Source organism: Myxocyprinus asiaticus, chromosome 32 (genome assembly GCF_019703515.2).
Source record: "Myxocyprinus asiaticus isolate MX2 ecotype Aquarium Trade chromosome 32, UBuf_Myxa_2, whole genome shotgun sequence".
Taxonomy (NCBI): Eukaryota; Metazoa; Chordata; class Actinopteri; order Cypriniformes; family Catostomidae; genus Myxocyprinus; species Myxocyprinus asiaticus.
The window spans coordinates 16,945,217-16,963,172 of NC_059375.1; the positions used below are offsets into that span (position 1 = coordinate 16,945,217).

Below are 17,956 nucleotides of genomic sequence, written 5' to 3' on the forward strand. Positions count from 1 at the left end.
TCCACTACAGTTACAATTTAAATCATTGGTAATTACAATACAGTTACATTCAAAAAGTATTTTGATTACTGAAGAGATTACTTTGCATTTTATTGTCATTTGTTTCATTTAATATTTAGTCCTTTCAGATGGAAAACATTTATACATATAAATGATGCGATCCAAAGTGCATTTGATCAGCGGTGAAACACTTTCTTATGATGTGTTACATTCATACGAGCACACAGAGAAGTAAGTTTGAAGTAAGTTTGGAGCAGAAGAAATAGAAATAAACCTTGTGTAAATTGTCAGCTTTACGTTAAGCTAAAATGCTATTTCTGCCATTTTACATGCACGTGTTACCAGCACGATCATATTTTTTTATCAAGAAAATTCATGTTGGATCATAATTATTTTTTTTCTCTTTGATATTGAATATATTTTATATTAGGGCAAAAATCGTATTCTTGATAATAATTTTTTATTGTTTTCCTGTAAAAATATCTAAAAATCCTTAAAACATGATCAGTTTGATTGATCTTGTTTTAGAAACAACACTGCATAAGATATTTAGGTTTTTCAGAGAATGTATTTTTAACATATGTATTTTGTCTTACTGTACTGGCAGAGTTTTTATAGTCAAAACAAGTGAAAAATCTACCAGTGCTGAAGAAGTAATCCAAAGTATTTATAATACGTTACTGACCTTGAGTAATCTAACGAAATATGTTACAAATTACATTTGACAGCATGTATTCTGTAATCTGTAGTGGAATACATTTCAGAAGTAACCCTCCCAACCCTGCCCATCACTTTAGAATAGGGGAAATTTGGACTCATCAGACCACATGACATTTTTCCATTGCTCCACAGTCCAATCTTTATGCTCCCTAGCAAACTGAAGTAGCTTTTTCCGATTAGCCTCACTAACAAGTGGCTTTCTTGTGGCCACACAGCTGTTTAGTCGCAATCCTGTAAGTTCTCGTCACATTGTGCATGTGGAAATGCTCTTAATTTCACTATTAAACATAGCCTTGATTTCTACTGTCCATTTTTTACGATGTGACTTCAAGTGTTTTAGTGATCTCCCATCACGATAATTCAAGATTTTTTCCGACCACATTTCTTCTGCAAAGCTGACGGTTCACCACTATCCTTCCAGGTTTTAATAATGCGCTGGACATTTCTTAACCCAACTCCAGTGATTTCAGCAATCTCCTTAGTTGTTTTCCTTGTTTGATGCAGGACAACAATTTGCCCCTTCTGAAACACAGTAACATCTTTACCACGACCACGGGATAAGTCTACTGACATGGTTGTTTAAGAAATGAGAAGCTACACACTGAATCAGTTAGGGTTAAAATAATTGTTGCCAGCTGAAACATATTAATCACTGCAATAATGATCCAATCATAGACGCTTAAGTATCTATTTATTTAAATACAAACTGCAATTTATTTTTTTTTTTTTTTTGGCCAGGCAGTGTAGATAGCTACATAATAAATAACTAATACACCGAGGTCTGTGGCGTACTTTCTGTGACTAAACGGCATTAAACCATCTCTTAAATAGTTTATATGTATTTGAGGCACAAAGGGGTAAAGACTTAACTGTCCGACTCGAACTTAACTCGTATCTTTAGATCGTGTTCAAAGGTGATCGCCAGATTCAAGCGGCTTCAGATGGGTCCTCACAGTTCCTCTTTCCACCAATAGCAGAAACCGCACATATCTTTCGACACGCCCCACCTATCGATCTGCAGAGACCAATGCTGAATTCCTTGTGTTTGGCGTTTATTTGTCGCGTGCTTCAGAAAATGACGGAGGCTGAATTGTACACTGTATATAAAGGGCTTTACGTGCCAACAAGTTTACACCCCCAAGAAAGTCTAAAATACTATGAGGACTTCATCTTTCGCCCGGATGACATCTTGATTGTCACTTATCCCAAGTCGGGTAAGTTTGCAGAGTTTCACCTTTTGCCACCACTGGAAATGTGAATTTGCAAAGAAGCAATTGTCTTTTCCTCTACGGGTAGACTATAGTGGACAGTATTTAGCAGAGACGGGCCGCTTCTATTCAAATAAATAGGAGAAACTGGAACGGTCCACGGATGTAGAAAGTCCCGCCTTACAGGTAAAAGAGCCAGTCACCTTTTTGGTACAGACATCGCATGTCCAATATCTCGAGAATGCGCATGCGCATTAGCTATACAAACCAGGAAATTTGCTTTACATTTTTTTTTTTTTAATTTTATTTATTTTTTTTTTTTTTATTTTTTTTTTGCGTAATCTGAGATAAAGAAAAACTATTTATGATACAAGTGTTGTGAGATTTTACTGCTAATTTGAAATATGTTCTTTGATCGTAATCTTGACCAACCGTTTTGGAGATTTTGGTCTTTTCCCATTCATTTAGATTGGAGCTGCACTGTCATGACTGGAAATTACTTACAGGGAGCGTTCCAAAAGATGACCGGCAGTGGATCGGCTTGCTAGGAAGATTTTGACCGTGTGCCCTGTTTTGGATTGGTTAGCGGAGTAGGTGTTTTTGCATTGCATAGGTCAGTGGAAGAAAAAAAAAAGAAGAAAAAACTGACCGCAAGCTGCAGTCGCATTAACATCTATGGTCTGGAACCTTAGTCCTCTAAATTGCTCTGGGCCCCTTTCCTATTAAAAATACATTTTAACATTTGATGTAAGGGGCCCCTCCTAGACCTGTTGGCCCCTGTTATCGTTACCACCTTTCACCCACTAGCTACGGCCCTGTCTGTGGAATTCTGGCTGTAACTTTTTTATTTTATTACCATGGTAATTTTCTTTAAGGGTCGTATCACACATATTTGTGTCACTTGCAGTAAATGCTGCAAGTTAAGATAAGCACTGGTTAAGATATTGGGTTACATATTAGTTTAGTTAATAGTTAAAAACGGCTTAATGTTGTAAAGACTAGATTTTGACATACAGATAAGGTCTGTCTGCAGTCCAACCCCACCCTTATTCAGCATGTAAATGCATGGGCAGTGCATCAGCAGGTTCATGTGAGCTAGTTGTAAATAGAAAGTCATTGACATTGTAACCCTGTTATGCCTATATTTTGGCCCAGGTACAACATGGTTGCAAGAGATAGTGCCGCTCATAGTGAGTGAAGGAGATTTCACAACTGTGCTGACTGTGCCAAACTGGGACAGAACACCATGGCTGGAGGAACATCGGGCGATGTTGCTCAATCTAGAGCAAAGACCGTCTCCCCGCATCTTTGCAACTCACTATCACCACCAAATGATGAATGAGTCTTATTTCAAAGTAAAACCGAGGGTAAATAGTTTGAAAAACTATTGTTTTCACATATACACTTAGACTGCTTATTGACACTTGATGCAAAACATTTAGGATTTAATGAATCCAAAATTTCCATGGCTTAATAAAGTGCTTCTGAAGGTTTTAATATATGATTATTTTATCCTTTGAATTGTGCGTCAGGTTCTTTATGTCATGCGCAACCCAAAAGATGTGTTCACATCTTCATTCCACTACTATGGAATGGCCTCGTACCTGGTGAACCCGGGGACCCAAGATGAGTTCATGGAGAAGTTCCTTGATGGAAGAAGTATGGATTTCAGGACTCTTTTAAATTAAATATAGGATGAATACATGTAAAGTGGGACACTTTCTGATTTGGCATTGGTGTTGATTTAAAATATGATCCACAGGACTACCTAAATGAGTGTCATCACATACTCATTTAGGAATATTTTATTGAATATACTCCTAATGATAGAAAATTTAGCATCCCACTTTACCTGTATTCACCCTATTTACAGTGTGGATGTGTTGAGTATCCTAATCTCCTAAAATTAGGCAGGTTTCAGTGTATCAAATGAACTCCACATTAATGTGAAATTAAAATTCATTATCAGTTCTATTCAGTCTTATTTAAAGGATTAGTTAACATCACCCAAAAATGAAGATTCAGTTATTGTTTACTCCCCTCTGTGTTGTTATAACCCATATGACTCTTTCTTTTTCTCAACTCAAAGGGAGAAATTGTGAGAAAAAAAATTAGTTCTCAGTGATGTCATATGGTGGCAGTTATAGTGACCACCTCTTCAAGCTTCAAAAGAATCCAAAACTGTAATTCAGAAGTCTAATAAATGATTCCATGAGACTCATGATTGTTTTGAAAGCATATGAGAAGGTTTGGTGTGAAACAAACCGAAATCTAATGTATTATTTAGTGGAAATGGTCACTGACCATTAATCTTCTTTGCATATTCATGATAGGGCACGAGAGAAACAGTTCACGCAGCCCCCTCATGACATTGGGGCGTTCAAGCGAAAACTCATTTTGTTTATCTAAAAACAGGCCACCCACAGCGATAGTGACAACAGAACACAACACAGCTGCACACAGAGAACAGAATTTACTAAACATGTCTGAAGAGTTTGTAGTCGAAGAATTGATGCATTTCTATGCCCAGACAGAAACATGGAGGCAGCCACAGTCACACCATGTCCTAACCTGACGGCAAATGACACACAATCAAATGTATCTTTTCTCTGTTAATCAGAGTTTTTGTCCTAACCAGCAGTGACGAGGGACTGTACATTCTATCGATTGCTTGTTTTCTATTTTCGGCATCACATGGGTAACTCCATCCACTGTGAACTGGCACCGGTCCAAAAAAATAAAATAAGGCTGAGCATAGAAATGAATCAATTCTTCAACTACAAACTCTTCAGACATGTTTATTTAAAAAAAAAAAAAAAAAAAAAAATACCTGCAGACTAGTTGGAATATGCAACTTTGGCAACTCTATATTACATACAGTATGGTGAATGAACTGTGTAAGCTTGTAAGTAATCAGCAAACCCCATTTATCCCCCTGTGATGAAATAATTTCTATATATTTCAATTATCATATCGAGATCATATCATCAATTAATTCTGAGACTCAATTTCCTTTTTCCACAGTCATGTTTGGTTCCTGGTTTGATCATGTGAAAGGGTGGCTAAGTGCTGAAGATAAAGAGCACATACTGTACATTTTTTATGAGGAGATGATATCTGTAAGTAGCTTCTTCACACAGTAGGAAACAGATCACAGAGACATATTCAGGTCCAATTACTCAGCTTGTTTTTAACACCTTTCATGGCAACATAGAGAAAACTGAATGAGAATTCAAAATGGATGAGAACGCTTCATGTTTTCTAATCCGAAACAGGACTTGAAAGGATCTGTGGAGAAAATGGCCCTGTTTCTGGGGAAATCTCTGAGCCCAGAAGTGACCGAGAAGATCGCTGACCACTGTGTCTTTAAGAACATGAAGCAAAACAAGATGTCCAATTACTCTCTCGTTCCAAATGAGTTCATGGACCAAAAGAAGTCAGAATTTCTGAGGAAAGGTAAAATATGCAGTGTAGCACAGCCGCCCAAAATTCTATTTAGAAACCCCTAGAGAGGATTGTTTCACTGAAATTATTTGGCTGTATGCAGTAGTGTCACTCAAGTTACTGTTTCTTTGTTTTTTGTTTTTTGTAGGAATGGCTGGTGACTGGAAGAATCATTTTACTGAGGCGCAAGAGCAACGATTTAATGCTGTGTACAAAGACAAAATGAAAGATGTGAAATTCAAATTTGCATGGGAATGATGAAATGCATCTTTTTAATCTTGCTTTTAATAAGCTTTTTTTTACAGTCTCACTATTTTATGTAGTAACAATCTCTAACAGTGGATTTCCTTGCATCACAGGAAATCTTGTTTTGATTTTCTGATCAGTCATTTCCACATCTCAAATTATGTGTTTTATAGCATTCTGTGGAGGAAATAAAATTTTAAATGAAAACATCTAAGTTTATCAAACAACTTTTCCTTGATCATTTTTATAGCATTTTATGTATTCTAAATAAAATTAAACAAATATTTAATGATTTTTGCCCAAAATTTGACAATTACAGCTTTATTGTAAATGATGTACAATAAAAATAATCTTCCCTATAGGGAATATATTTACCTTGAATTGTCTTTGTTTCCTTCTCACATCCCCTGTGTCATATTTCTTCTCAAGTATGCTCTTCACTGACACTTTTTTTTTTTCTCATTGGTTGCCTAGTGGCCTACAATAACTTTTGGAAAAATAATTAAAAAAAACTTATTAGGGGCTAAAATTGTTGGTTGTGATGGAAATTCTGGAACAACTTAGAAGGGCAGTGATAATTTGCTTCAAATTATATGTAAAAATGCAAAACTATTTTGTGCAAGTAAATATTTTCTTATTTAAGATTAAATATTTCAAGATTAAAAGTGAGTGTGGGGTACAATAAAAACTAGAGGCCTACATAAAAGGCATTTAAAAAGTAAAAAGTAGCAAAAATAAATGAAGGCATGGAGAAAGTTTTAATAAAACCACTCTGTCACTCGGAATTAATTGCAACAGTCAAACATCAAAGGGTTAATATAGTTTATTTCCTAAAAGTCCATAAAGTAAAATCTATATGCATTATTTTGAAATTTGTATGAAGCGTGAAGACATATTAATACCCGTTGATTAAATAGATCCATAGGTTGAATGATACCCTTATCTCTAATTGTACATACCCCTACCTTGCACATACATTACCACTTGCACATGTATATACGCCATTCTGTTATATGTCCTAATATTTGTATGTCTATTTACACCCTTACCTTGTTTTATATTCTGTGTCTCACTGTAATGTTCTGTGTGCACTTGTTTCTCCTAACACCAAAAAAACTGTGTACGTGAGAACTCTTCGTTCAAAAAAGTATGGCCATGTTCTCATTGCGAGTGAACCGCCTGGTTACGCTTTGTTTTGCTAACCTTAAAGGTTTAGTTTACCCAAATATGAAAATTCTCTCATCATTTACTGACCCTCGTGCCATCCCAGATGTGTATGACTTTCTTTCTTCAGCAGACAACAAACGAAGATTTTTAGAAGAATATCTCAGCTCTGTAGGTCCATACAATGCAAGTGGATGATGACCGGCACGTTAATGCTCCAAAAAGCACAGACAACTGTAGTAAAAGTAATCCATAAGACCCTAGTGGTTAAATAAAATCTTTGGGTGACAAACAGATTAATATTTAAGTCCTTTTCACTATAACTGTTTATTTCAGGTCACTCACAAAGGTGTGTCCACTAGGGGACTCAGTTCATGCTGCCTCTTGAGTGACGTAAGCACGTTAGCATGTTCGCGTGAGAACTGACGCGATACAACCAAAAGTGCAGCTCGATTTGTTTACAAGATTACACTGTTCATAAGCTTAATTGGTTTTACTTTCATTTGAACATGTCAGCGCGCATACGTCACAGGAGAGGCAGTATGAACCGAGTCCCCTCTTGGACATGCTTTGGAGAGTGACCTTAAGTAAACAATCATAGTAAAAAGGACTTAAATATTGATCTGTTTCTCACCCAAAGCGATCCTATCGCTTTAGAAGACATTATTTTAATCTCTGGATTTATATGGATTACTTTTATTACGATTGTCTGTGCTTATTGGTGATTTAACCTTGGGTTAAGTTTTGATCACCATCCACTTGCATTGTAAGGACCTACAGAGCTGAGATATTCTTCTAAAAATCTTTGTTTGTTTTCTGCAGAAGAAAGTCACACACATATGGGATGGCACGAGGATGAGTAAACGATGAGAGAATATTTATTTATTTTTATATGAGCTATCCCTTTAAATGCTCCCCCTGGGGGAGGGGCTCTGTTGTATGTTCCTGCGAACCGGTTCCAGAACGCTAGGAGGCAGCGAAGCTCTTCTGCTGGACAACTCAACCGGAATGGAATAAACGAAGAACCGCGTTAGAAACAGCTCGGGCTATCGAACGAGTAGATATGAGAGGCTGTGACAGACACGTCAGCGTTCAAATAACAAAATGTTTATGTAGAGCAGGTCATAGCTTAACCACTAGTTTGCATAACTTGCCTTTATAACAAATCTTATGATAATTTCAATGAACAAGCTCAACAGTCCTTGAGGTATTTACTTTAGCTGCTAAACATCATCAAGAAATTTATTTATTTTTATATTAGTTTGCATTCATACAGTACATTTCTGACATTTATACTAATTATATTAATATTGTAAATCTACAACTTAAAAAAGAGATACATCGGGATTTGAAATAGCCCTTAATGCATTTCTGATCCATAAGATCAATAATAGGAAACGCTGTTATTAGATATTCAAACCATAAAGGTGTCACCTGGTCAACAAACTGCTTCATTAGAAAGATAACAATTCCCAGTTGCTTAGTTTTTACTTCAAATATGTCAAGCAGCTTTTATGGGAAACACTGATAGGCTATATTAGACAAATGAACTCAAAAACTTAATCTAAACAGACCTACCTCACCGTACAATCATTACTCAGGGATGATTAAGTGTAGAATAACGATGTCATGTTGTTTTATTATTTTAAACTGAATGTATGTGAGCAGGGAACACTTCACAGAGTGTATATTTTTTTATTTTATTTGTGTAAGATGAATGCAAGAATATATACAAGAGTACCTTTACACATTAAAGAACATTAGAACAAGACAAGGATATACAGTATGCAAAAGAAAAAGAAAAAAAATGATATTGATCACATTGCTTTCATGTACTTTGTTTAATCTCCATGTATGATATAAGATACATAAAAATAAATAAATTAAAAAAAAAATCAAATAAAGAAACAATTCCATCCCATATTCCGATTACAGAAATTAACTGGTTAAATCGTTGTAAACGTGGAGTTATATTATTGTGGTTTGAGTACGATGATTGGGGGAGCGTCCACTCGCGAGTCGCGACCGAATGCAATGTTAATAAAACATTAAGGTGAAACTGTCCCAGTGTCTACAACTGTATTATATTCACAAACGGTAGATGAGCATGCTGTAATAGTGAAAACAACGACATTAAAACACTTAAACGCTGTCTCTTCGGACTTGAGTTGAGCACTTTCATCCTCTGGGAGTGAGCTGAACAGCGCGCGCAGCTCCTTATGAACTGAAAAAAACTTTGTGCTGATAATCGCCTCGCTCAGACACATTAAAGTGACACATATGGTGAAGTGCTGAGTTACTCCAAATAAATGATTAAACGGCTTATGTTTACTGCCAAGTGCATCCAAGTTGGCTAAACTCATTGAAAATACTGCGATCGTCCACAGACGGATGTTTGGTAACGTTACTATTCAGTGCCGGATGTGACGACATGCGGACTGTGTTAAAGGCCGATAGTCAGGTAGCTATCACGAGAATGTTTTAAAAGACAGAGAAAGATCAGAAGACTATGGCAGATAGACGCGGATTGACTAGCGGTCATAAGAGAGATCAAATGACCTTTAGGTCTTTTCACCCCCAGAATGATGCAGAAGAGCCCTCAACATCAGAAACAGATCAAAGTATTGTATATTTCATTTTTGGTGGCCTTTGATATGCCTGGTTTATATTTGCCGCGTTCGCGAGGTTGCCCGCGACAAAAATGACGTCATCGCGGCGTTGGCGGAAGTGCGCTTTGACTTCGCTGGGGGGTGCATCCCATTTTTTGTAACTGAGCGAACAGTGTGCGCGACGCCGCATTAAAAAATGTAAATGCATTACAGTTTTATATTTATAAACATAAAATATAGGAACAGTGCATTCAATCCATTGAATGTTGCAGAGAGAGACTGTAGCATTGCTGTATCCATTTAAAAAAATATTCTGAGGATTTATGTGTTTGAAGGCATACAGCAATCTGTCAGGAGCCTTTTGTGTTCTGAGTAAAATCTACTAGACTGAAGTTTAAAACTTTTATGATAAAACACACACAGGTTAATGAACATGTAGCCAATTGGCTTTTTTCATGACATGAGCATAACACAAGGTTTTATTTTTTTATCATTATTAAAAACTATTCTTGCATAAATGGCCCTGTTCAGTTTAATGGGACAATTTACATAAGTGTATTTACACAAATGTTTTGCTAATGTTTCATAAGTTGTCTCAGTCACTGCATGTTTTATTATAAGAGTATATAAACTCAGCAAAAAAAGAAACATCCTCTTTTTCAACTACTTTTATTTTCAGCCAACTCAACGTGTAAATATTTGTATGAACATAAAAAGATTCAACAACTAAGACATAAACTGAACAAGTTTCACAGACATGTGACTAACAGAAATTTAATAATGTGTCAAAATCAAAAGTAACAGTCAGTATGTGGTGTGGCCACCAGCTGCATTAAGTACTGCAGTGCATCTCCTCCTCATGGACTGCATCAGATTTGCCAGTTCTTGCTGTGAGATGTTACCCCATTCTTCCACCAAGGCACTTGCAAGTTCCTGGACATTTCTGGGGGGGAATGGCCCTAGCCCTCACCCTCCGATCCAACAGGTCCCAGATGTGCTCAATGGGATTGAGATCTGGGCTCTTCGCTGGCCATGGCAGAACACTGACATTCCTGTCTTGCAGGAAATCATGCACAGAACGAGCAGTATGGCTGGTGGCATTGTCATGCTGGAGGTTCATGACAGGATGAGCCTGCAGGAATGGTTCCACATGAGGGAGGAGGATGTCTTCCCTGTAACGCACAGCGTTGAGATTGCCTGCAATGACAACAAGCTCAGTCCGATGATGCTGTGACACACCGCCCCAGACCATGACGGACCCTCCACCTCCAAATCGATTTTGCTCCAGAGTACAGGCCTCGGTGTAACGCTCATTCCATTGACGATAAACGCAAGTCCAACCATCACCCCTGGTGAGACAGAACCGCGACTCGTCAGCGAAGAGCACTTTTTGCCAGTCCTGTCTGGTCCAGCGAAGTTGGGTTTGTGCCCATAGGCGACGTTGTTGCTGGTGATATCTGGTGAGGACCTGCCTTACAACAGGCCTACAAGCCCTAAGTCCAGCCTCCCTCAGCCTATTGCGGACAGTCTGAGCACTGATGGAGGGATTGTGCTTTCCTGGTGCAACTCGGGCAGTTTCTGTTGCCATCTTGTACTTGTCCCGCAGGTGTAATATTTGGATGTACCGATCCTGTGCAGGTGTTGTTACACGTGGTCTGCCACTGCGAGGATGATCAGCTGTCCTTCCTGTCTCCCTGTAGTGCTGTCTTAGGCATCTCACAGTACGGACATTTCAATTTATTGCCCTGGCCACATCTGCAGTCCTCATGCCTCCATGCAGCATGCCTAAGGCATGTTCACGCAGATGAGCAGGGACCTGGGCATCTTTCTTTTGGTGTTTTTCAGAGTCAGTAGTCTCTTTAGTGTCCTAAGTTTTTATAACTGTGACCTTAATTGCCTACCGTCTGTAAGCTGTTAGTGTCTTAAAGACTGTTCCACAGGTGCATGTTTATTAATTGTTTATGGTTCATTGAACAAGCATGGAAAACATTGTTTAAACCCTTTACAATAAAGATCTGTAAAGTTATTTGGATTTTTACAAAATTATCTTTAAAATACAGTGTCCTGAAAAAGGGACGTTTCTTTTTTTGCTGAGTTTATATGGAAGAGGTATTAGGGAGGCCAGCAGGGGGTGCTCACCCTGTGGTCTGTGTGGGTCCTAATGCCCCAGTATAGTGACGGGGACACTATACTGTAAAAAGGCACCGTCCTTTGGATGAGATGTTAAACCGAGGTCCTGACTTTCTGTGGTCATTAAAAATCCCAGGACACTTCTCGAAAAGAGTAGGGGTGTAACCCTGGTGTCCTGGCCAAATAACCCCCCCTTGGCCCTTCTCTATCATGGTCTCCTAATAATCCTCATCCATTAATAGGCTCTATAACTCTACTCTCTCCTCTCCACTAACAGCTGGTGTGTGGTGAGCGTACTGGTGCACTATGGCTGCTGTCGCATCATCCAGGTGGATGCTGCATACTGGTGGTGGTTGAGGAGAGTCCCCTGTTCGCTGTGTAAAGCGCTTTGAGTGTAGTGTCAGAAAAGCACTATATAAATGTAACATTCATTCATACACTGCATGCCCAATTATTAGGAAAATTGTATTCCTCAGGATTAATTTTATTGTTGAAGAAACACAATGCTCTAAGTCAATCCAAAATGTTATTGAACCTCAAACGTGAATGTTTAACAAAGAAAAAGTGAGTTTTGCTTTCTCAGGGGAATATATAAGTGTGCACAATTATTAGGCAACTAAATTACAAAAAAAATTTCTCCCAACTCAATTGTTTATTCTCAATTTTTAGAGTAGGTGCAACAAGTAAGTAACACAAAATGACAATTAAATAAAATTTTTGGCCTTTCAAAAATATTCAGTGACCAATATAGCCACCCTTCTTTTCAATAACTGCCATAAGCCTTCTATCCATGGAGTCTGTCAGTTTCTTGATCTGTTCACGATCAACTTTCGCTGAAGCAGCAACCACATCCTCCCAAATGCTGTTCAAAGAGGTGTATTGTCTTCCCTCACTGTAAATCTCAAGTTTGAGAAGGGCCCACAAGTTCTCCGTTGGATTTAAGTCAGGTGAGGAAGGGGGCCAAGTCATTATTTGGGCATCTTTGAGGCCCTTGCTGGCTAGCCAAGCAGTGGAGTACTTGGATGCATGTGATGGAGGATTGTCCTGCATAAAGATCATGGCCTTCTTGAATGCTGAAGACTTCTTCCTGTACCACTGCTTGAAGTACTTTCCAGAAACTGGCAGTAGGTTTGAGAGTTGAGTTTCAGTCCACCTTCAACTCGAAAAGGTCCAGCTACCTCATTCTTAATGAGCCCATACCAGTACCCCTCCTCCACCTTGCTGGTACCTGACTCGAAGTGGTGCCCTGTGTCAATTAGTGATCCAGCCACGGGCCCATCCATCTGGTCCATCAAGATTCACTCTCATTTCATCTGTCCATAAAACCTTTGAAAAATCTGTCTTCATATATTTCTTTGCCCAATCTTGACACTTCAACTTGTGAATATATTCAGTGGTGGTCGTGTTTCAGCCTTCTTGACCGTGGCCATGTCTCTGAGCACATGACACCTTGTACTTCTGGACACTCCAGTTAGGTTGCAGTTCTGGAATATGGTAGCATTGGAGGATAATGGGTTCCTGGTAGCTTCATGTTTAATTCTTCTCAAGTCTTTTGCAGTTAATTTGCGCCTTTTCTTCTCCATGTGTTTTTTTGCACCCCAGTTGACACTTCGCAACAAAACGTTTGATTGTCCGGTGGTCACGCCTCAGTAGTTTAGCTATTTCAAGAGTGTTACATCCGTCTGAAAGGCATTTTACAATATTTGACTTTTCAGTGTCAGTTAAATCTCTTTTTTGGCCCATTTTACCTGAGGTAATGAAGCTGCCTAATAATTATGCACACTTTGATATAAGGTGTTAGTCACTTTCGCCACACCCTCCCTCATTACACAAATACATCCCACCTGAAAATGATTGAATCCGATAAGCATTCGAGTTTATATGGTTTGGAGTTGGAAAATGTGGATGGAAATAATGATAAGTTCAGAATACTCACTTGCCTAATAATTGGGCACGCAGTGTATATGGGTGCAAGCATTTTAGTGGATATTTTATAAGCAGATTGAAGTTTTATAGTAGCTTGCCTTACCTTGAATGTTGCATTGACTAGCATTGTTCTTTAGTTTTAAATTGTTTTGTATAGTTTGTGACAATGTTTTATATAGTAGCACATCTACAAGTATAATTTTATAGGAGTATAAGACCAAGAAATATCCAATAAGCATTTTATGTTTTATATTGCACCATATCTATATACTTGAGGTAAATAAATATACTATAAGCATGTTAAAGGTATAAAATACAAGTATTTGTCTGGTGCCTTTTATTGGATATTAATTAAAAACAAATGTAGACTTAAGTTTGATGCTTTAATTAAAACAATTTCAAGGTTTTTACAAATGTAAATCAATACTAAATGCTTAAAAGCACAAAAAAAGGACACATAGATAAATGAAAGTCATGATCCACCATCCAAATCAAGCAAATGCACGCGGGACGCCATTGTTTTTGTTTTTCTGGCAAACCACTTCTCACTGTTCTTCCCGCTGATTCAGAATACCTTTTGTCTCGACCGCCCCCTGTCGTTTCATAGAATAGTACAACGCAAAACGCGTCAAGTATTAACGCCTCCAGAATTTGCGGAGGTGCGCGCGCAGTCAGCGGAGGCTCGTGGTGTGGTGCCAGGCGAAAGTATAAACAAGGCTTTACACTTCACTTTACATGCTGGTTAACTTATATCTCACGTACTCTAAAATCCTCATATGTGGCTTGTTATTTTCTTTTCAGCATGATATATTATTGCAATTTTGCATTCCATTATAAATATTTACCATAGTTCTTGCATTGTAACCATAGTCAAACTGTAGTATGACTGTAGTAACCACATGTAAAACTGTGGCTTGTGGCATTTTAAAGACCTGATCAGTGTAACTATGTCTGAAGAAATTGAGACAGTTCTAGCTACCATAGGTGTAGTACAAAAACAATCCATAGTTGCTACTATAGTAAAACCACAGTACATGTTTGTAACAAGCTGAAAGTACTGGTCTGATGTTGTCTTTTCAAAGAGAATTCTCAAGCAAAATGAAGGTGTTGATCATGAAATCTTGCTTTATCAGGCATCTCGCTGCAAACATTAAAAGAGGAGGTTGTCAGCCTTATACAGACCTTCCCAGATGGGGTAGAGGTGTCCAGGTTAACCTATATGTACAGAAGAGTCTATGGCAAGAGGTTCGGACCCTTGAGCAGTTATGGTTTGGCAGGCCTTCAAGAGCTTTTTGAGGAGCTTGGTGACCAATTGCGTGTGGAAAGGATTTACAATAAAAACATGATCAAATCAGTAAACCCAGTTCCGCTGCAGTTTCTCATGGATCAAGGTATGAACGGAAATCCTTCCTTGTTTTATGCTGTTTTATAGATAAGAGATTTGAGATAATGTGCCTGCTAGTCTGATTACCAGTAATAGTAGTTTTCCTTGTGTCCATTCCAAAATCTAGCATGCATCTCAAATCATATTGCACATTTATTGTTTTCAAAATATTTTTCAGTGAATTTAAAATTTCTGTTTGAGTGAATGTTAAGTAAATAATGTGCTGCCATCGTGCTGTCTAGATATTGGCATTGGCCCCTGAAAAACATTGATTGACTACTAACTGGATGATTCTCACAAAACCTGTCAAGAAAATGTCATATTTAACCCAAATATTTATACAGTATATACAAACAGTTGCAATTAAAATTATTCAACCCCCTCGAGACAGTAAGGATTTACAAAGGTAAGCTTTTCTGATGACCCAGAATTTTTAAATTTTACATCTATATCAGTTGAGTGACACATTCAAAGTCATAATGTGAATATATAACCTAATATTTCTAAATAGCAGGATTTTTTCCCTTTTTTTAAATACAGCCATGTCATAATTATTCATCCCCTTTTGCATGTAGCTGTTTCATAAATATGTAAGGCTACACAAGTAATTGTTTTAAAACGAAATTAAGTCATCACTCTACAATGGCACTTAAAATGTAAGTTTAGTGACTTAAGCAAAAATGCAATTAAAAATAAGCTGTCACAAAAGCTAATAGAGGAGATTATTTCATTACACAAGAAAGGTCATGGCTAAAAGTACATTTCCAAGGCACTTCAATTTCCAATAGACAAAGATGGCAGCACCATTCATACATTTTTAAAATATGGTACAACAGCAACCTTCTTGTGGTGTGGAAGAAAGAAAAACTTCACCAAGGGAAATGTTGACTCCAGTTGACTGAATATTCAGTAAGTAATTAGGAAAGACCTGTGGAGTCCTGGAAGGTTTTATAGACGTATGACACTAAACTGAAAATGAGTTTTAGACCTATGGGTCAGCAGTACGTCTGGAGTAAGATGACATGGTGATGACAAGAACGACACCATCCCCACAGTCAAGCATGGAGGTGGGTCAGTCCTGTTATGGGGGTGTTTTGCGGCTGCAGGAAATGGCTATCCTGACTATGTGACTGACGCCATGGATTCCTTCAAATTTTTGCCAAAATGGCCTGATACCTGATACCTTCAATGTGTAAATTGAAGCTCGGTGATCACTGGATTTTCCAGCAAGACAATAACACCAAGGATACATCCAGATTGTCCAAAATCTGGTTCAGGGATAGGTCGTGGAATGTCCTTAAATGGCCCTTTCAGTCCATCATTAAAAACCCATTGAAAAGCTTTGCTGGGATTTCAAGGAAGCAGTGGCAGCACAGAAACCAAAGAATGTCAATGAGCTGGAAGCTTTTGCTCATGAGAAATGTGTAAAAATTCTAATAGAGAGGTGTCCAAAGCCTGAGAACACTTACCTGAAACATTTATTTGATGTCATTAAGGGTAAAGGATGCTCCACAAATGATTGACTTTGGGGGTTAAGTAATTTTGACGTTTGTTATTTTTTTATTTTAAAATTTGGGTAAACTGAACTCTTTGTTCTTAAAATCACTCAAATGTGTATTAAAAACTTGCTTTGTCTGTTTACTGAGGTTTTAGTTGATGTGTTTGAATTCACATCACCAGAATGTATTGCTGGTCAGGGGAGTGGGATAATTTTGATTGCAACTGTGTGTGTATGTGTGTGTGTGTGTGTGTGTGTGTGTGTGTGTGTGTGTGTGTGTGTATATATATATATATATATATATATATATATATATACAGGTGCATCTCAATAAATTAGAATGTCATGGAAAAGTTCATTTATTTCAGTAATTCAACTCAAATTGTGAAACTTGTGTATTAAATAAATTCAATGCACACAGACTGAAGTAGTTTAAGTCTTTGGCTCACATTTAACAAAAACCCACCAATTCACTATCTAAAAAAATTAGAATATGGTGACATGCCAATCAGCTAATCAACTCAAAACACCTGCAAAGGTTTCCTGAGCCTTCAAAATGGTCTCTCAGTTTGGTTCACTAGGCTACACAATCATGGGGAAGACTGCTGATCTGACAGTTGTCCAGAAGACAATCATTGACACCCTTCACAAGGAGGGTAAGCCACAAACATTCATTGCCAATGAAGCTGGCTGTTCACAGAGTGCTGTATCCAAGCATGTTAACAGAAAGTTGAGTGGAAGGTAAAAGTGTGGAAGAAAAAGATGCACAACCAACCGAGAGAACCGCAGCCTTATGATTGTCAAGAAAAATCGATTCAAGAATTTGGGTGAACTTCACAAGGAATGGACTGAGGCTGGGGTCAAGGCATCAAGAGCCACCACACACAGACATGTCAAGGAATTTGGCTACAGTTGTCGTATTCCTCTTGTTAAGCCACTCCTGAACCACAGACAACGTCAGAGGCGTCTTACCTGGGCTAAGCAGAAGAAGAACTGGACTGTTGCCCAGTGTTCCAAAGTCCTCTTTTCAGATGAGAGCAAGTTTTGTATTTCATTTGGAAACCAAGGTCCTAGAGTCTGGAGGAAGGGTGGAGAAGCTCATAGCCCAAGTTGCTTGAAGTCCAGTGTTAAGTTTCCACAGTCTGTAATGATTTGGGGTGCAGTGTCATCTGCTGGTGTTGGTCCATTGTGTTTTTTGAAAACCAAAGTCACTGCACCCGTTTACCAAGAAATTTTGGAGCACTTCATGCATCCTTCTGCTGACCAGCTTTTTAAAGATGCCGATTTTCATTTTCCAGCAGGATTTGGCACCTGCCCACACTGCCAAAAGCACCAAAAGTTGGTTAAATGACCATGGTGTTGGTGTGCTTGACTGGCCAGCAAACTCACCAGACCTGAACCCCATAGAGAATCTATGGGGTATTGTCAAGAGGAAAATCAGAAACAAGAGACTAAAAAATGCAGATGAGCTGAAGGCCACTGTCAAAGGAACCTGGGCTTCCATACCACCTCAGCAGTGGCACAAACTGATCACCTCCATGCCACGCCAAATTGAGGCAGTAATTAAAGCAAAAGGAGCCCCTACCAAGTATTGAGTACATATACAGTAAATTAACATACTTTCCAG

The 17,956-nt window shown here is 38.2% G+C and overlaps 2 protein-coding genes across 2 annotated transcripts in view; both read left to right on the plus strand.

The window, feature by feature from the left end:
- Window positions 1-1,721: 1,721 nt before the first annotated feature.
- On the plus strand, window positions 1,722-5,999 carry LOC127423403 (sulfotransferase 2B1-like). Its single transcript, XM_051667663.1, has 6 exons — window positions 1,722-1,934; window positions 3,084-3,295; window positions 3,461-3,587; window positions 4,953-5,047; window positions 5,204-5,384; window positions 5,521-5,999. The coding sequence occupies exons 1-6, from the start codon at window positions 1,748-1,750 to the stop codon at window positions 5,628-5,630; spliced, it is 912 nt and encodes a 303-aa protein (XP_051523623.1). The 5' UTR covers window positions 1,722-1,747; the 3' UTR covers window positions 5,631-5,999.
- A 3,322-nt stretch (window positions 6,000-9,321) lies between these two features.
- The window catches only part of LOC127422831 (uncharacterized), a 60,279-nt gene continuing 51,644 nt past the window's right edge, over window positions 9,322-17,956 (plus strand). Inside the window, exons 1-2 of the mRNA XM_051666622.1 lie at window positions 9,322-9,403; window positions 14,581-14,838. Coding sequence (XP_051522582.1) covers window positions 9,337-9,403; window positions 14,581-14,838 — 325 coding nt within the window. The 5' untranslated portion in view covers window positions 9,322-9,336. The remainder of the gene's footprint in view (window positions 9,404-14,580; window positions 14,839-17,956) is intronic.